The sequence below is a fragment of the Nanorana parkeri genome, unplaced genomic scaffold (assembly GCF_000935625.1).
Source record: "Nanorana parkeri isolate BGI_ZX_2015 unplaced genomic scaffold, ASM93562v1 scaffold349, whole genome shotgun sequence".
Taxonomy (NCBI): domain Eukaryota; kingdom Metazoa; phylum Chordata; class Amphibia; order Anura; family Dicroglossidae; genus Nanorana; species Nanorana parkeri.
In genome coordinates this window covers 536,766-557,644 of record NW_017306617.1, presented here as the reverse complement: position 1 = coordinate 557,644, position 20,879 = coordinate 536,766, and the positions used below count along the sequence as shown (strand labels likewise).

Below are 20,879 nucleotides of genomic sequence, written 5' to 3'. Positions count from 1 at the left end.
GGAGAGGGGCGCGGGGGGATCCGGGGCGGATCCCCGGGGAGGGGGCGCTCGGTGCAGACCAGAGCGGAAAGAGGTGACGGGGGGGCCCGGCTGCGGTGCCGGCCGTGATGTTGGGGTGGAGGGGCCCCGTGTACGGCACACGTGGGTAGGGAAGTGATCGTTCCACCAATACAAGTGTTGATGATAGAGGCACAAGAGCCGTGTGTGCCCGAACATTCCCGGAACACCCATACTGAACCGGGCATTGTACACTGATCTTAACGATCACACCTACTGAGTCTGACATTGTACACTCATCTTACCGATCGCCCGTACTGAGCCTGACATTGAACATTCAACTTACCGATCGCCCGTACTGAGCCTGACATTGAACATTCAACTTACCGATCGCCCGTACTGAGCCTGACATTGAACATTCAACTTACCGATCGCCCGTACTGAGCCTGACATTGAACATTCAACTTACCGATCGCCCGTACTGAGCCTGACATTGAACATTCAACTTACCGATCGCCCGTACTGAGCCTGACATTGAACATTCAACTTACCGATCGCCCGTACTGAGCCTGACATTGAACATTCAACTTACCGATCGCCCGTACTGAGCCTGACATTGAACATTCAACTTACCGATCGCCCGTACTGAGCCTGACATTGAACATTCAACTTACCGATCGCCCGTACTGAGCCTGACATTGAACATTCAACTTACCGATCGCCCGTACTGAGCCTGACATTGAACATTCAACTTACCGATCGCCCGTACTGAGCCTGACATTGAACATTCAACTTACCGATCGCCCGTACTGAGCCTGACATTGAACATTCAACTTACCGATCGCCCGTACTGAGCCTGACATTGAACATTCAACTTACCGATCGCCCGTACTGAGCCTGACATTGAACATTCAACTTACCGATCGCCCGTACTGAGCCTGACATTGAACATTCAACTTACCGATCGCCCGTACTGAGCCTGACATTGAACATTCAACTTACCGATCGCCCGTACTGAGCCTGACATTGAACATTCAACTTACCGATCGCCCGTACTGAGCCTGACATTGAACATTCAACTTACCGATCGCCCGTACTGAGCCTGACATTGAACATTCAACTTACCGATCGCCCGTACTGAGCCTGACATTGAACATTCAACTTACCGATCGCCCGTACTGAGCCTGACATTGAACATTCAACTTACCGATCGCCCGTACTGAGCCTGACATTGTACACTCATCTTACCGATCGCCCGTACAGAGCCTGACATTGTACACTCATCTTACCGATCACCCGTACTGAGCCTATATTTGGACCGTTTTCTCAGACCACTTATATATACTGATCCCTATAACATTGTGCACTATTCTCCCGGATCACCCCATACCGCTCCATGTAAGAGACATTCAATAAAGCATTATGGCCACTTATCTGGCGTTATGGACCTTTTAAATGGTCCTGTGCCAATTTCTTACAAGCCATGTCACTAGTTTCAGGAGCTTTACTGACACTTGCGTCAGATTCAGGTAGCTCTTAAAACTGCCACTTTAAGTATGTGTCGCTGTGCCTGCAACTGATTCAACAAGTCTTACTGACTGTTTACAGAATGGAAAACTGGTAGTAATGGAAACCAGCTCTGATCTGGCCTTCTGAGAGATGTCGGTGCTCCGAGTGGGCATGTATGTAGTGGGAGCTGTCATTTTTATGATATTTTCTCGTTCATTGGTTACTTTCAACCATTTACACATCCCTGGCCCCATTCAGCTGCCAGCCAGGAGATGTCATGTCAGTCAGCATCCCCTGTCTCTTTACTTTCAGCTGTAAGTGGGGGAATCTACCGGACCAGCAGCTGAACGGGCACAGGGTTGAGTCACTGGTAGCTAAAATGCCTTCAGCCCCACAGCCTATTGGCAACCCATGTTCTGGCTAAGTGAGCAGATATTGTACACTGTTCTCCCGGATCACCCATACCGATCCATATAACATGCATTGTACACTGCTATCCCCGGATCACACATACTGATCCTTATACATTGTGCGCTGCTCCCCTGGATCACCCATACCTATCCATATAACTAGGGATGCACCAATACAGTTTTATTGTGTACTCTCCAAAACTGATCGCCCGCACCGGAACGCGAGGTACATGAATGCCCTGCGTTCCAGTGTTCTACGATCTGAAAAAATAGTGCATGCAGAGGTAGCGTGTGCTTGGCTAATCAGGAAGCCGGTTTTCTATTGCAAGCACGCTGGCTTCACGCTCCCTCACAACACTGCGAGGCAGCCTGGCTTCCTGATTGGTCAGGAAGCCAGGCTGCCTCGTGGTTTTGCTAGACCGCGTGAAGCCGGGAGGCGGGTCATGACATGCCACCTGGCTTCCTGATTGGTCAGCAAGCCAGGCTACCTTGCAGTGTCGCTAGGCAGCGTGAAGCCGGCTTCATAGCCATTGTGCACTGCTCCCCTGAATCCCCCATACTGATCCTTATAACATACATTGTGCACTGATCTCCTGGATCACCCATACCGATCCTTATAACATACATTGTGCACTGCTCCCCTGTATCACCCTGGTTTTCTATTGCAAGCACGCTGGCTTCACGCTCCCTCACAACACTGCGAGGCAGCCTGGCTTCCTGATTGGTCAGGAAGCCAGGCTGCCTCGTGGTTTTGCTAGACCGCGTGAAGCCGGGAGGCGGGTCATGACATGCCACCTGGCTTCCTGATTGGTCAGCAAGCCAGGCTACCTTGCAGTGTCGCTAGGCAGCGTGAAGCCGGCTTCATAGCCATTGTGCACTGCTCCCCTGAATCCCCCATACTGATCCTTATAACATACATTGTGCACTGATCCCCTGTATCACCCATACCGATCCTTATAACATACATTGTGCACTGCTCCCCTGTATCACCCATACCGATCCTTATAGCATACAATGTGCACTGCTCCCCTGTATCACCCATACAGATCCTTATAACATGCATTGTGCACTGCTCCCCTTTATCACCCATACTGATCCTTATAACATATATTGTCCACTGCTCCCCTGGATCACCCATACCGATCCTTATAGCATACATTGTGCACTGCTCTCCTGTATCACCCATACCGATACTTGTAACATACATTGTCCACTGCTCCCCTGGATCACCCATACCGATCCTTATAACATACAATGTGCACAGATCACCCATACCGATCCTTATAACAGAGATTGGGGAGAATTCATAAAAACTGGAGCAGACCGAAGCTGGAGTAGTTGCCAATGGCAACCAGTCAAGGTTTTTGCTGACTATTCCTAAAAAAAAATGTGTGGTTTTCATAATAATGCTTCATCACTTTTAGTAACGGATCTAAAACTTTTTATGTGGTTGCTGCATGCACATATTGAACCCAGACAGCTAATATTTTCAGAAGGTCAGTAATGGCAGCCACACTATTTCTCATGAGAAGAAACCTTGCTCTGAAAAAAACCCCCATGCCTGCACATACCTGTAAAAGCCTGCTGTTATGGCTGATCATGACTGTAGAATGCCGCAGTGAGGATTGGGCAAACCTCAAAGCTGTCATGATTTGCCTTATAGAACAGCACAGCATATATTGTAAATCAAGCTATTGGAAGCAGAGTTTTTTTTAAATTCTCATGCAGGACAAAGTAACAGGTTAACGGTAATACAGACCTCCACAGATTCATATGCTGTCATTCAGCCTCCAGGAGTGAAAGCAAAGCTCTGTGTAAGCATACCCGGAATTATGGGCATTTCCTTTCAGTTCCTGGTGTTAAAGGAGAACTATGAGGAGTGCTTTTCACTCACCTCAGTTCTAGCCGACCTGTGACAATGAGACTGTCACAGGTCGGTCAGTAGATCGGGAAGTGAGCGAACACATACCGGCGTTCGCTCACCTCTCGATCCTGTCACTGCTCTCTGCCGTGACAGGGGAGGGGCTGGATTCCTCCCTCCCAGCTCCGATCCGCCAGCGCTGACTGGCTAACACACACAGGGAGCATGGGGAACACAAGTAGCCACCCTCCAGAAGGAAAGACAGTGTCTGCACCCAGTGATACACAAATAATATACAGTTTTGTTAATAGAGTACGTGAATGTATTTGTAACATTTACTGTAGTATATCTGCTGCTAGAAAGCAGTAGATCTATGCAAAAACATAATAAAAAAAGTTACCAAATAGGTATTTACTTACCTGTGTCTCCGCCACCTGCTCCTGTCTTAAGATGAGCTGCCGTGCAGGCTGATGGCGTGGGTGCATGTGCAGTAGAGATCTTCGGCGGGGAGAAGTGGAAAGGCAAAGTGTAAGTGAATGCATGTATCGGGGAGCTAGCATGTCGGACAGAGATCATGGCACCTGAGGAGTCTGTGCTGGATCAGAGATCGGCACCAGCACCAGCCCTGGAGGGACTTCTGGAAAGAAGATGATCGGGTCAAGAGTCATCATTTAAGGGGAGTCCTTACAGCTACATTGACTTCAACTTTTGAGTTTAGTGTCACTTTAATCTGAGAATTGTCATTGAATGTTCTTTCAGCACACAGTAATTTGTACTGGTGTTATTCCATTGTTATTGATTTAGTGCCAAAACTCTGTAACATTGTGCACAGGGTCAAGACAACAAATGGCTGGAACACAGTGATATTAAACCATAATTGAATGCAATGATAATAATCTTGATAAAAGACGCTTTAGAGCCTTTTAGACAGCCATATTAACATATTACCTTGTATATAGCGAATGGTGCATGTTCATGAGAATAGTAAATAGTCCTTCCCCTTTTCTCAGGCTTACAGTAGTCTAAAAGATGATGAAAATACCCTTCATGTAGCAGACTTACACTAGATGGTACTCTGTCGAGGTTATTGGTATAATGATGGCTGTTTCCCAGGTAAAGTTTTGCCTGATCTTGCCTAAACCTGTCATCGGGGCCCAGTCACATCATATCCAGTGCGTCCCGTTGCAGTTTGCATCTGGAACGCACTGGATCGCATAGATCAAGCCGGGCAGTGTTCTGTGGAAGGGGGCAACTACCAGCATCCTTTTTTTTTTTTTTCCAATCCAACTGACCCTGGGGCATTTTCTACTTCATCTGATGCCCGTGCATCAATTACCCTCAAGTAAAATAAACTTGCTGACAAGTTTATTTCATTACAAGGAATAGTTAGGACTTTTGTTTAAATTAGGAAAACCCCAATGTATAAAAGGTTCAGTCATAATGGAAATTGTGTCTAAAAGACTGTAGGATTGCCTTGTAATATGTAAACTCAGGAGTTAAATCTTAAAAACAAATGCATTCAAGTATCTTAACTATTAATAAAATGTATCTTATTTGTGGATCCTCAAATTATCTATGAATTGGTAATGACGCTGTCCTTCCTTCTGGAGGGTGGCTACTTTTGTTCCCCATGGTCCCTGTGTGTGATGTAAAGTAGCCACCACTCCAAGCTCCCTCCTCCTGTGTTGGCCTACAATATCATGTTTAGTTTACTAATTTGTATTGAAGTTATAGTCTTATCACAGGAGCGAGCTTGGGGTGGTGGCTGAAATTAGTTGTGGCATATTGTGGTTTGCTAGAATGCTTTGGATTCTAATAATGATGTAAATATTATAAGTATGTGTCATTCATCAAATTATGTGTTTCAGTGAAGCTGTGGGATGTAACTGTTTTTGCATATAAAAGGCAGAGATATTCTCTGAGGTGCCAATAGACATAATTTCCACGAGCTTACTTTAGATGTCGCCGGCTTAAGCTAGGTTCACACCTAGGCGATTGCGTTGCTGAGTTGTTTTTGCACATTTTTGTTTGCGCGAATGTGCTTTGAGATGTCTTATATGACCCAAACCACAGGACACCGCCTGAAAATAGCTCCTGCACCTTTTTGCGCGACAGACGATTTTGGCCGCGAGATGCAACACAAAGGTGTGAAGAGGCCCCTTTGATTTCAGTGGGAATCTGTGTTAAATCAATGTGACTGTTGCCGATATAATTTATATTGAACTTATGTCATGTTATATTTCTCCAGCATACAGTTGTGTCGCAGCCTCAGTGAAAAAGGACAAGAAAATGTGACCTTCAAAGGTAAAAATTGTTCCTTTTGTTCTTTTAAGTTTTATAAATAGTTTGTATGAAATCCTCCCATGGAAATATGGCAAAGCAAGCTTTAAGAAAGACGGATAGCTGACATACCAAAATAACTCAGACTTGTGTGTGCATTAAAAAAGCATCATGGTTTCTGTCAAATTGCTTTAGGACGATGTAAAGAAGTAGCATACACAGTTTTTTTGGTGACTTGTCATAGATTACTCCAATATAGGACCAAGAAATGGCCTTCTACATACACATGCTGGTTAACCTGCTGATATGGTTTGGGCCTATGAAGAAGAGCTGGAACCACTGGCTACAGATTCCATTCAAAGATGAACTAGATATATAAAAGTAAAGCTTTTGTTTTACCTGGAAATCTTGTAGGGCTGCATAGATATTTGTTCTCCCTGTCTGTGCAGATTTGAAAAGTAGTTTACCCCACATCTCCTTCTGAGGCAGGGCCACTGTATAAATGAGTGACCATAATTTGGAAGTTGTCTTTGAGCTCCCATGATCAATATAGTGTAAATACCTCTTTGTTTTAATTACTATCTTGCCTGAGGAATTCAGGAATTATGGGTAACACTTAAATGGAATATTCCCAAATAATTTAATACCCTCATGAGTTACTTAAAAGGTGTCCCCTGGTGTTCAGCCTGCAAGTATATTTGTTGCCTACACCTGCTCTGTGACTATCTTTGCTCTACAACCTACCCAGCTCTGTGTCTGCCACACACGGTACACCATAGACTGTTCCCAGGTAAAAGTACATTTTAGTTGAGTTTAAAAAATGCCACTAATTACCATTATATATGTATTAAAAATGTTATTTTTAGATTGGTATAATCACCCAAATTTGTCTTTAAAACCCGCCTCCTATCAGAAGTAGGGAAGGGGGGGGTGGGGTGGAAGGAAACTCGGGCTCAACTCTCATGCACTGCCTATATCTGGCCATGGAAAACATTGGTTGTATGCAGGGCAATCTGCATTTGGGGTTATACATCCGTGCACATAATTGTTTATGCAAATACCAGTGTACTGCCGCAAGTAGACATTGATTTCTATGGGCAGCTGTACGCAGCACCCGTGGTTCCCACGTGGGTAAATGCACCAAAATGTAACATTGTACCTCCCCAGGTGCAGGTGTGCATGAATCCTAAAGTTCACCTTTTAGTTTGATCTCAGATTGTTTAGCATTTTTAGATGATCATCGTGTTTTCACAACCTTATTTTTTTACTAAAATAGTGTGGGGTGACAGTATGCCTAAGTGTGTGTGGGTTTTTTTTGTTAAATATTCCTCCTTCTGCATCGTGTATCCTTTGGGGACGATGCTGTGAGATTTCTCCACAATGGAGTTTTGTTGTGCCATTTTTAAAGTGGAGCTCTAGCCATAACATATACTATTTTTGGATCGATTGGTGAGGGAGTTACATACTTGGTCAGGGTTTTGTTGAAGTGGGGCACGTCTCCCTAACTAGCACACAGCAGTAAAAGCCTGACTAAAGTTTTAACCCTTTAAAGCTTCATCTAAAACAAAATAATGAGTTGTATGGTTGAAGATTCACGTTGACCTTTTTGCAGCTGCTCCAGCAAGTCTAAAGTTAATGCTCCTTCTGCATTCTCCATAGTGTAAAGTTAAAAAATAAAAAACAGGAAAATGAAGCTCCCCCTCCTACCTCCCTCTTGTAGTGACTGTGGCAGATTAAAATTGACCAATGGAAGAAACTTGCCAGCATTTAAAAAGTCATGTAAAGGTTGGACCCACCCAAGCATGGCTTTTGTTTGAAGAGTTTTTAAAGCCTTTGTGTTTTTTATTTACACTTTCTGAAATGTCTCAAGTTCATGGCTTTCACTAAACGGCTGGTTGGCTCTTCTTTATAGGTTGTGTGTAACTAGTTATAGTAATCCTATGCAATCTAATCCAGGATCATCCTTGTAGTAGAATGTATGTATATGGTCAAATATAACAGAAGGGATACTGTTGACATTAGCAAAACCTACTGTGGATACCGGAATGGTGACTTTTATATTTTAATGTGGTAAAGCATTTTAATTTTTTTTTTTTTTTTTTTTTTTTTTCTTTCCAGAAACCCAGCAGGTTCTTTATGAGCTTGCTTGCCAAGTAGTTAAAGGAAATCTGAAGCAGGAACAAGCTGCCGTGGTTTTCACAGATATCATAGTAAGTCCTTTATTACGTCCTCTTGACTTGTTAAGAATTTTTTTTTTTTTTAAATGATGGGAAAGAGAAAAGTAAATGGGTTCATGGTAACATACCTGAATTTTTGGGCAATACCTTCATTCTTCTTTCCTGCTACATTGACAGACTCCAGTTGGCCATACATGGATTGTATTCCCTGCTGGATCAGCAGAATTGTGATCAGTGGGTGGCTCTGCTGGCACCATCAATTGACTTTTGTGGAAGGAGCCTGGTGGAAAATTGTCAACTGAACAGCCACTACTGCAAATCACATGTAGTCACTGTTCGTGTCTAGGTGCCGGCAGTCAAAATACAGTAGCTGTCAGGGAGGACTCCTCCTCCATCCCTGTTGTTTAGCATGGATAAGGGGCGATTAAAAGTATTTTCACGTTCAGCTTAGCGAAATGAAATCCTTTGTGTGGGGTCAACGTGGAGGTGTATAGGATGACTTTTATCAAGCAAATCAGGCTGCCTGTCATTTAGCAAAGTCCATGCTACAGTTTTTGTTATATTTGTGACCTCTGCATCTGTAATCCAGGGCAGCCAATTGCAGCAGATTAGCAAAAGTCTGAGACAGATTTAAAAGAGAACTATGAGGTGAGTGCTTTTCACTCACCTCATAGTTCTAGCCGACCTGTGACAATGAGACTGTCACAGGTTGGCTCAGTAGATCGAGAAGTGAGCGAACACATACCGGCGTTCGCTCACCTCTCGATCCTGTCACAGCTCTCTGCCGTGACGGGTAGGGGCTGGATTTCCCCCTCCCCGCTCTGATCCGCCAGCGCTGACTGGCCGAACGGACGGAGGAGGGGGCGGGTACAGCTGGCTCTGCCTCTAGATAGGCAGAGCCAGCTGTCACTCGCGCAGCTGGGCGGATCCAGACATAATTGTCCTGATCCGCTTCAGCTGCGGCATCTCAGTAGCCCGCGGTGTACTGTGGCGTCTCGGTATACCGTGAGCTGTAGCTCGCGGTATACTGAGATTAGGGTGATGGGAGGATGCTAGTTTGTGTCCTCCCGTTACCCTAAGGAGAACTATGGGGAAAAGCCTTAACCCCATAGTTCTCCTTTAACACTGTAGATGAGACAGATTTTTGTACTCTAAACAGACCTACAATGAAGACGTTATCAAGGTCAGGTTTCATTCTGTCACAAGGCTACTTTAGAGCAGTGGAGGAAGGAATTTATGAATCAAACTGTAACCTTGTAGTATATCTGTCTCACTGCCCATGTTTAGCATTGTCTCGCTGTGCGACAGAAATCATTCATGTGCCTTGTGGATTCAGGTTTTGTACACGGTCCTGAATGTCTTTTTTATAGTTTTTCTTTAATAACTATAATTTTTAAGAAAGATTGTATGAGTTACAAAAATTAATTCCAGACTATCTCTAATTGTTTGTTTTAGGATCAGACATCACAGTGGCGTATTTACAGTTTGTGTATGGATAGTATTATTCGGTATAACAATACAGTAGTCATACATAATAGTCCCTTCCTTTTAATTGTCTCTCCTGGAGATGCAACGGGAAATGAGACAAAATCTCTCAAAAGTAAACAGAATTTACATCGTCACATTTTCCCTTACTTCTTACTCTGTTGATCGCTCTAAAATTTTGGATTTCCCCTCACTTTCTGTCTCGGTAACGATAGTTACCAGGACAAATAGAGGGTGAATACTGTAGAGACTTGACAAAGGATCTAACCATCCCCTACTCTATTCAAAAAGGACAGGAAATGGGTCACTTTGGTTCATGTAATGGTAATGACGCAAATAGTTCAAATAATTGTGTTTTTTTTTTTTTTTTTTTACCCAGGATATGCGAGAAGACATGCCTTCGATTTTGGCAGATGTATTTTGTATTTTAGGTAAGTGCCGTGTAGCACGTCTCTTAAAGTGGACCTTTTCCCCCTTGGACTAAAAATCACATTGGCGTACTGCTCTGCATGCAGATATGAAATAGTCTTACATTCATAAGTTAAACAAACCTATATTTTTCTTATAATTTCTTCTTTTATACTTCCTGGTCCTCTTTGGCAAACATGATGTGATCGTGCCCAAGTGTTGCATCCTGGGAAGGATACATAAGCAGAGCATTGCTGGGAAATCTCATGTGTAATCTCATGATGTCTCAGGGAAAGGTCTTTTCCTCCCCTGAGATGATGTGCATGGTCACATGTCATAGTCACATGTGCCAGAGTTCCAGGAACTAAAGGGAGATGGATTCATCTGCCCTTAGTGAAATGATTAGGGATGAAAAGAAAAATAAGGAATTCAAACAATAAAGCATGCAAGTATCTAGAAGTATATGTTTGTAGATTGTCATTACTAAACATTCCTAAAGGTGTCTTTTGTTGTTATTTTGAAGATAAGGGTAAAGTTTCTTCGGGCTATGGACCCGCTGATCGCCTATATGTGAAACACCCGGTACCGGGTGTTCGCATTGGACGGGTCTTTTCTGCCCGTGCGTGCCTGCTAGGGGGCGCGCGCGAGCAGAAAGAAAAAAAAACCCGCCAATGCAGCAGTGCCGTCCGTCCGTTTTTCTACTACGGGCGGACGGCAAGAGGTTAAAGGAGAACTATGGGGTTCTGTCTTTTCTTTCTTATTGCATTCCTTGGGCTAAATAAGTAAATTGTGTAATTTACTCCTATTAGCCAAAATGCACCCTAAGCCTGTAAACCCTTCTTTAAGAAGGTGGGCGGGGCTAACCGCCGCAATGAGGAGAGATCCCGATAATGCTGCCGGTATCCTCCCCACTGATCTTCGTCACTGTGACTGACAGTGATTCTTGAGAGCTGCTGCGCGTCCACGAATATATGGACGTGCGCAGCAGCTCTGTGCACACAGCTCTCTCCTTACCTGCACGTCCCCGTCCTCTGTGCCAGCCTTCCAGACACGCTGCTGTGTAGCCCTTGATCCCCCTCTATCTGCCCCATACCTAGTGGGTACTGGTACCTTGTGGCGTGCAGCCGGCTAACAAGTCAGGCATGCAGTCACTGGCCATGTACATGACTTGGCGGAGCAGGTAAAGGGGGAGCATAGCTGCTCCTTGTGGTGCCCACACTCTGTTCCTTTCTACTGGAGCTCTGACAGCCTTCACTGAGCACTGGCTGAAAGAATGGATTAGTAAGGCCTGCACCAGCCAAAGGTGCAGACCTTTCTAACCAACCACTGGATCACCAGGGATTGTGCCTCCTTCCTGCAAATTGTAAGCAGGTGATAAAAATGATTTAAAATCTTTTAAAACGTTAAAAAAAAAAAAAAAGTAATTTTTGGTTTCAGTTTCGGCCTGACAAAATATTTATTTTCTGTCTAAAAAATTTCATTTTGATATATCCCTAATCTGTACCCCATACTGTAGTCCAGTGCAGCCCTGCCCTATAGATTCTGAATTTTGCTCACAAATTGCGAGCACTCGTTGGTCAGCGAGGTCACCTGCTGTCGAGAAATTCTGTTGCCTATCATCACCCTAATATAGCAGAAAAACTTAAAGGTGTACTATGGGGCAACCTTTTTTACCCAGAGTTCTCTTCGGTGTCATGGGAGGACATATGCGAATGTCCCCCGGTGACCCAAAACTCAGTATGTACTCTAGACAATACTCCATTGGCTTATTGACAGCGGGCTCTACCTCTCTAGAGCCCGCTGTTCCTGCGCCCTCCCCTGTCCATTCCTTCAGTCAGCGGCAGAAAAATGGAGGGGGAATCCCTGCATGGATCGGTGACTGATGGCCACGGGTCTCTCCAGGGAGAGTATTGGGTTATCAGCCGTGTGTTCGCTGACTTCCCGATCAATAGCTGACCTGAGGCAGCTTCAACCTGCAATGAGAGCAGTATTTTTGGGGCTTCAACCTCTCCTCCAGTTATGGAGTTCTGTCTGCCTTGTTAACAGATGGAACTCCATGGAACATGGCAGGATTTACACCCCACCTGCATTTTATGAATGGGTACGCCACAAGTCTTATGGAGTAATATTGCATTATCCCCCGGATAACAGTATCTGTCGGGTGGGATTTTTTTTTCCCCCCTTCAATGTGAAGGAATTTTTACTTCCTGTTGTCTCTGGGGACAGTAAGTGCAGAGAAGCCTCCCGGATGAGGACACAAAGGGCAATAAATATCTGATGAAGGTTTTAAACCTTTTTGTTCTTCTGGAATTGTCCTTTAAATACCCACATGTAAGGAACCGTTAATTTCTGCTGAAATGGAAGATCAGCCAGTCTAATCTTTAATATTTCTAATTTAATGTCTTCTGTTGCTTTTTATAGTTGTAACGGAGTAACAATATAGTTTTATTATTTTCAGCCTTAAGCTTGATTGTATGTATTTCTTGCAAATTCAGATATTGAAACGGGCTGCTTTGAAGAAAAATGGAGACGGGATCATTTTACCCAGCTGGTCTCATCTTGCTTGGTAAGGGAAATCTTTCTTCCTTTTTTTTTTTTCTCCAGTAACTTTATTAAAGGTTTTATTTTTTGGTAAATTAAGAAATATTGTAAAACTGTTCTTCATGCGTGTTTGGAAACTAAAGCAGTTTGAATAATGTGTTGGAAGAGCTAGAGACCTACAGGATTCCTAAGCAGACTGTCTTCTCCTGTTAAAATAGGAAGGCTACATTTTACAGTAAAACAGTAAACATGCAATGAAACACATTAAGGATGAACACTTAGGTCATATGATTTAAAGCCTTTGACACTGAAGGTCATTTTCAAAATTAGGGTCTAGATGAAAAGCAGTCTGTCTTTTTTAAAAAGAGGGGCAGTAATAATCGTTAGATATGTGCAGTCATGGCTGCAACCAACTAACCGATAATGAGAATAGTTCACAACTATTCTCATTATCAATTAGTTGGCTGGATCTCCTAGCTCTCTCCTCCATGCTGGGAGGAGGGCACAGCAAGCAGTGGGCAGGTACAATAGCCAGCCTGCTGTTGGCTATTGCAATTTGAAATAGCCAATATCAGGCTGGCTATTACAACAGCCCACTACCTGCTGTATGTACATTCAGCTTGCAAAAAATTGTGCATGCAGTTTTATTCTTAAGTAAAACCTTGTTTGTAACACTGCATATGTGTATTTTATTTTCAATTAAGGATGATATTTAGTTTTTTTTATCTGAGTAATTGAAAAAATAATTGGTTAACTAATCGATTTATGAAAATAATTAGAGGTGCACCGAAATGAAAATTTTAAAACCGAAATAAAAAAAAAATATGTCAGGCCGATACCGAAAATGTTTTTTATTTTTAATGACAGGCATCGCTGCCTGTTTTTAAAAAACGGCCATTTCCCGCTCGCCGAGCGGCGCGCGCGGGGGGGCGTGTCTGAGCAGACGTCTAAAGACGCCCGCTCAGATCTAGAGAGCTCGGGCCGGCCGGCCCGGAGGTGGTTAAAAAAAAAACATGTTTCTGGATAAAGTTTGTAATTGTGTACATAAAGGCAGCCTTACCTTATTTTCGCATTTACAAACTGTAATCTTTCCCTCTATAGTGCTGCACAATGGTTGTGTATTACTGCTCGTTGGTTGACTCATCGTAAAAATTATTATTTGCACAATAAAGGGCAGCAGAGTTATTGGAAATTGATTGCTCCCTTCTATGGCTCATCTATATACCTTTTTATGTTTTATGCAATAACAAAAATATGGAAGAGTGCAAAATCTGAAAAGTAACATAAAAAATAACCTAACGTAAATATTGCAATAACTTGTTTTTCTGTTCCGCACCATTCCACCAGCTGCTAAACTGCCTTGCAGCAGGTAATTTGGTTTTACGGGAATTCTGCCAGGAATGCTCTCCCATGTGGTCTGCCTGGCCTCTCCAGTAAGTACCGTCTCCTCCCTGGAGCTACGGTATTCCTTCCAAGCCCTCTGCAGTCCTCTTGGACTCCATTCTGCACTTTTGCCTATTGCAAAAAACCCTTTGGCTGACTTGCTGTCATAGACTGGGTTCTGGGCAAGCTAGTGTATAATGCTGCCTTTTACTTTGCAAGATGTAAAGGGGGCAGTTTGAGTTAATTGCATTGCGTTAATTCTGTTTCCTTAAGATCAGGGATCAATGGCCTACTTTTACTTATAGCCTGGGCTTGCTCTTTAAATTGTAAAGAAACGGCAGAGCATCACACAATCTGGCAGCTTGAATAATTGTGTCTGTGTCCACCCACTCCATTTTGGGCTAACTGACAGAAATGCTCGCAAAGAGCTCAGCATTGAAAGCTTGCATTTAATCACTGTAGCGGATTTGTTTTTCATTTCTGGACTGAAATATCGGTTATGATGTGCCGAGGGGGAGGAATGGATATGAAGAACAGCCAAACTCAGACTCCTTTACTTGTTTTCTCACTTGGTGCCACAGAAAGTTAATTTGTTAAAGGCACCATGTGAGGTGAAAAATAATGCAATTAAGGCCTCGTTCACACTGTAATCGGCCGGCACGTTCAGCTCCGTGCTGTGTGTAGGGCCGTATTGAGCCACTTCTGGGAAGGACAGGTGCTGCATGTGATTAGTACGCAGCCCCCATCCTTCTTTATGGGACTACACGGCCGTACGCCTCCCCCCACGCTCACCTCAAGTGCAGGTCCGTAGGGGGTGCGTGTTTCCTGGCTCGGACGCGGACAGGAACCATCCTGTCACCTACACGGATGTGTGAGCATAGGGGGCGTACGGCCGCGTAGTCCCATAGAGAAGGACGGTAGCTGCGTACTAATCATCACCTGTCCTTCCCGGGAGCTGCCCGATACGGCCCTGCACGCATGATGGAGCTGTACGTGACGGCCTATTACAGTGTGAATCAGGCCTGAAGGTGCCTTGGTTATTTCATCTGTGTCCCTGAATCACTACATGACTCGGTATATTGTGTATTCTTTTGATGGGTACCTTTTTTTTATTTGCACTTTGTTCCCTGACCGGGTCAATTTAAACTAGAATGGTGCTGGTTTTTTTTTTTGGCTTTCTTCTTCAAAAATTAAAATGTAAATCCAACCATTTTGGTGTTTGTCATTTCAGTAAGTCTCTTCCACCATGTAGTAACAATTTTCTACTTCTTTTACAGTATCTAGTATCTGACAGCATTCTTAAGGAACGCTTAGATCCCGAAACACTGGAATCCCTTGGGCTCATTAAACAATCCCAACAGTTCAACCAGAAGTCTGTAAAAATAAAGACTAAACTTTTGTAAGTTTTGTAATATACTTTCAAGTCTGGATGTAAAATTTGTATATAAATATTGTGAAAATAAGTTTTACTGGATGGTGATGTGACCTTGAAGAGGTCTAATGATCCAAAACTGTGTGGGGAGGAGGCAGAGGTTGTGTTGAACACCGTGCTTTCCTCCTTTCTCCAAAATTCATGATTCTGTGAAAACATTTTTAGATTTAAATCTGATGTCTATGCTGCAGAAAGGGACAACAAAAGCTGCAGGCCAGATTAAACACACCCACACTTGAACATCTCTCAGCTCGAGACACAATCGGGCAGTCATAAATCCCACTACACCATTCTAGGATCTGCACATTCTGGTAATGAGCCTGGTCCTAAATGGCTATTGTAAACAATATTTAGTAGATGCTAGAAAGCCAGGGACTTTTAATACAGCCCATCGTAAATAGTCAGGAGGAATGCACATTTCAGACTGGGACTAGTGATGCATGCTAACACATAGAGTACCTGCTCAGAGTTCAGTGTCATACGATTTCCATGATTTAATTCTACAATGGCACTACTTTAATAAGCGTTTACCCCAATATATAAGAGTGACTTTCAGTTTGATACCAATAGCTACGAATAGCTATTAGTACAGAAGACAGATTGGCCACATTAAATATTCAAAGTGATATATGCATTTGCTCTCATATTTGGTGTTTATCAAATCCAAATCTTATTCCTAAACTTATGTAATAAATGTAATAATAGGTTAACAGTAGGGATGCACCGATACCAAGTACCGTACTCGGTACAAGTACAGATACTTTTCAAGCTCCAAGACTAGAGGAAAAACTCAAAAGTTAGGAGGCAGCTTTCATTTGTAAGGAGCACACGGAGCTCCTTGGCTTTGTACATCTCTGTTTTAATGTATGATTTTGTCTTTATTAATATAAATAAAGGGATACACCGATACCATTTTTGCAAGTACTGATACTTGTCCAAGTACTTACAAGTACCGATACATTTTTGTTTATTGTCATGTGACAGTTTTTCTAAAACAATACAGACTAATGATTTCAAGACAGTGGTGGAGCGCCAGAGCCAGGTCCCAGCAGCAACCCTGATAGTTCTCATGAAAATGCCAAGTATCGGCACTGGTACTCGAAAAGTATCGGTGTATCCCCAGATAGTAAAATCAGGCCATCTGAATACTTGTTATAAGGGAGTGTCCATTGATGTATCGAACACTTTAGCACTCCTACATCACCCCTGTCGACTCTTTTGATTGTGTGGGGTTTTGCTCAGTAACTGGTAGAATGTCACTTGCACTCCAAATACTTTCATATTATGTTATGTGGCACTTGATCGTTAATAAAGAAGATTGACTACAAAAGTATTTGGAGTGCGAGTGACGTTCTACCAGTTACAGTTTTTTAGATGCCGAGGCATCTGCGGTCACTGCAGCACCCCTCCCGCACCTTGGTCAGGAGTGCAAGGTGATCTCCATATTCTAAAAAGGGTTTTGCTCAGTGACACCCTCTGGAGGGTCAAGAAAAACCTGCTGCAGCTCAAAGCTCTTGTTTTATGACCAAAATTATGTAAGCGTGCTAAGGGTCCTCCATGAGAGCTGATGACCCTAATACATCAGATTAGATTTCCTCTGCTGAAACCAAAGACCAGGAGAACTTTGCTAATTGCTTTTCACTTTTAATAGCATTTATTTTGCTTGTAGTATACTTTGGTAATATCTTTTTTGCCAATGTTTTATTGCACCTTTTTTCTTTTCTTATTAAAGCAATATATAATTGTTAAGCTAAATGCTCTAGTCCAGAATTTTAGAGAATCCCTGCCTCTTCGAAAGCTACTATATTTTCGACTCTGTTATTTTCCTGTCTGGTGTAGCAGCAAGTGTCCATATTTCTTAAGGAAAGCAGATACTATGAGTTGTGTGTGTTTTTGTTTAAAAAGTGGTGTCCGCTACCATTTGGTGTGTAAAGGGTTAACTGTGGCGTGAACTGACCCCAGTGATGATCACCCTTAGTCTGCTGGCGCTTAGATTGTTGTCCTGTGAGCTGGAAAATGTCTGTTCAGGGTGGGGCTGGAAGTGTGTTCGTCACATGGCTTGCTGTTTTCTCTGTCTGGAAGCCACCCCTAAAAAATGCTATGCCTCATTGCTCGAGTGCCTGACTCAAGCTGAAGAGTCAAACACTATGTAAGTAAATAAAGCTAGGTAAAGGGGCATATCTAGGTCTTCTACAAGTAAGCCTGCACTATGAAAATACTTGGAATACTGTACTCAGATTAACGTACGAGGCTGTATGTTGTCATACGGACACCCGAACCACACGTACAGCCACGTCCTCCAATAGGGAAGAACGGGCTTATGCACGCAATCACACCCAGCACCTCCCGGGATTGGCTGTTTACAGGAGTGCACGCCACAGGGATGTGTACGCCCAGTGTGAATGAGGCCTTAGTCTATTAATTGTATTGCCATATGGTTAAGGCAAAGGCAGTTGATGTTGTTTTTTGTTTTAAAATAATTAAGGACAGAGGTCACTGGCTTAAATGACTATTCTTCTAAGTCGGGGTAGGCAAATTCCAGCCCTCCAGTGGTCAAGCTACAAATCTCGTCATGCATTTGGCTGTCAGTCTTGCAATGCCTAATGGAATATATAGTTGTACCACAGCTGGAGGGCTGTAGTTTATCTACCCTGTTCTAAAGGTGCCCATACACCTTACGATTATCTGACGAGACTTTTTGTCCAATGATCGAACCGTCGTATGATTTTCGTACGACGGCCCCATCCTGCCCCGATTTATCGAAAGGTTCAATCAGCGGTAGTTAAAAAAAAAAAACACCTGGACGACTTGCGGTAATTGACCGCAATTATTTTCGTTTGCGCAAGCGCTGTGTTAATCGTACGACTTTTGACGGACGGAAACGCCACCAACCATGCGAACATCGTACGATCGACCAAAGTTTTCAAACATGCTTGACCGTCAAAAGTCGTACAATTGTACAGTACTATCGGTCGGGCACTCTAATCACACTTAGAAAAGTCGATGGCATACGATTATTGTACGATAATCGTAAGGTGTATGGGCACCTTAAGGTGTACACATTTATTTTTAATTTTCAGTGTTTGTTCTTTTGATCTTCTTTTTTTATATTTTTTTTTTTTCTGTCATAAGTTTTGTACTGGCAGATGTCACTTTTTATTAGACCTGGTTTCTAACCCTTCCCCACTCTACATTCGTATAGAACTATAACTGCTTGGGCAAGAAAGTAAAGAAATTATTTGCTGGTCAATGTATATTTGTTGGACCTGGATTTGTTATTAACGAAAAGTTTGAGTTTAATACTACTTTAAATTTATTTTGGTGCACACAAGCAGAATATAATATTTTTTTTTTGTGAACAATATAGAAGATGGGTTTGTGTTGGCTAAATAGAGTCCAAACATGTCAAACCGTAATATAGCACACCCCCATGAAATGGCAAAAATAAAAAATGAACCTACAATACCCACATATGTCATACGTTGCTGGCAAGGGGCCCCTTTAAACAGACTCCCGGAGGCTTTAGCGGGCAGAATTTTTTTTACTGGTGTAAAGCCGACTGTAAGTGTCCTTACACTGGAAGCAATACTGGCGGCTGAGCTGCCACCAGATCGCTTCCAGGGGCCGGTATAGTGTGCGCCCCTGTCCGACACCCCCGCCTTGCTTCACTGCCCCTCCTGCAGGCCTGCAATTTACACAGCACATTCATATCATTCCTGGCCCTCAAGGAGCTTACAATCTAAGGTCTCTATCTTGCATTGATACATACAGGGTGCATTTAGACCGGAACCAATTAAATGAGAACTATGGGGTTAGGGCTTTTCCCCATAGTTGTCCGAAGGGGAACGGGAGGACACAAACTAGCGTCCTCCCGTCACCCTAGGCTCAGTATACAGCTGAAACGGATCCGGACAATTATGTCTGGATCCACCCAGCTGCGTGAGTGACAGCTGGCTCTGCCTATCTAGAGGCAGAGCCAGCTGTACCCGCCCCCTCCACCGTCCGTTGTTCCGCCAGTCAGCGCTGGAGGATAAGACAGGGGAGGGGAGAATCCACTCACTCTCCTGTCACGGCTCTCTGCAGTGACAGGATCGAGAACTGAGCAAGCGCCGGTATGTGTTCGCTCACTTCCCGAGCTACTGAGCCGACCTGTGGCAGTTTCATTGTCACAGGTCGGCTCAGATGATGAGGCTGAGTGAAAAGCACTCGCCTCATAGTTCTCCTTTTAACCTTTCCATCATGTCTTTGTAGTGTGGGAGGAAACCGGAGCACCCGGAGGAAACTCTCACACAAGCACAGGGAGAACATGCAAACTCTTTGCATTGTGTCTTGACCGGTATTTGAACCCTCGGTGTGCTAACCACTAACCACCGTGCTGCTTGGTGAATGCTAACAATTGGATGAAAAATACAATACCAAAAACCTGCCTGCTGCAACATGTGTGGTCTTGGTATAACCACTTCATGGCTGCACTGTTTATATATTTATTGTGGCCCTGAAGTGGTTAAAATGCACAGCAGGTATATAACACAATGCAAGCTTTCATGTGTCTTTGGGAATTCTATGGAATATAACTGACCATTTATGAAAATGGTTAACCTGGAAATGGCAATATTTCTTTTTTTTTTTTTTTTCCTACATTCAGTTTGTTACATTTCATTTTTAGCAGTTTTGCATTTTTGCAGGATGCTGATCCACAGATTTTCGACGGATAAAGAAATAAAAAACAGCTCTAAGGCAGCTGGATCTGCTTGACCTTTCTTATATGATGCGGCTCCAACCTCCAAAAACCTATTATTTTCAAAGGCCAGAGTTGCATTACTTACACTTTCTTCTAGCAGCCTTGAAACTGTTTGCTGAAATGACATTTTGAATTTGACTGGTTACAGACAAATAGGTCTTTCTTACACTCAGGTGAATGAGGTTTGTTGCTTCCACATTTTCTAAGTAGTTGACAAGCATCTGACATGTTTGCTTACCCAACTTATTTTTTTTTAAAAAATACCTTTTTTTCCCTCCCAAATCCTTTCCACAATCCATCAATTTAAATAGTCAAGAAGCATTGGTTTCACTAGAGATGCCCATACATTTTGGTGTATCTCTTGTTTCTCTCTTCCCTGCCAAGCGCTGCTCTGTGTCCCCTCTGACACAGAGTAGCAGGGAGGAGAGAAACCTTCAGGAGGCCAAGTGGGGGCGGGGAGGGAGCGATCTCAGCGCTCTGTGTCACAGGAGGTCGAGCTCTTCTCCCGCACCTCCCCGCTCGGCCTCCTGTGACAGATCAGGAGAGCAAGGAGAAGACAGCTGTCACAGATGGTCGAGCTGGTGTTAAGGGAGGAGTCAGCTGTCAGCCGTGGCACTAGAGGCTGAGCTCTCCTCCCCATACCGCCCGCTTTGCC

The 20,879-nt window shown here is 43.6% G+C and overlaps 1 protein-coding gene across 2 annotated transcripts in view; it reads left to right on the top strand.

Moving 5' to 3' along the window:
• The window catches only part of THOC2 (THO complex 2), a 132,702-nt gene that overhangs the window by 307 nt on the left and 111,516 nt on the right, over window positions 1–20,879 (top strand). For both annotated transcript variants that reach the window (XM_018558626.1, XM_018558625.1), the window contains exons 2-6: window positions 6,026–6,081; window positions 8,176–8,267; window positions 10,099–10,150; window positions 12,623–12,693; window positions 15,329–15,450. In XM_018558626.1, coding sequence (XP_018414128.1) covers window positions 6,026–6,081; window positions 8,176–8,267; window positions 10,099–10,150; window positions 12,623–12,693; window positions 15,329–15,450 — 393 coding nt within the window. The remainder of the gene's footprint in view (window positions 1–6,025; window positions 6,082–8,175; window positions 8,268–10,098; window positions 10,151–12,622; window positions 12,694–15,328; window positions 15,451–20,879) is intronic.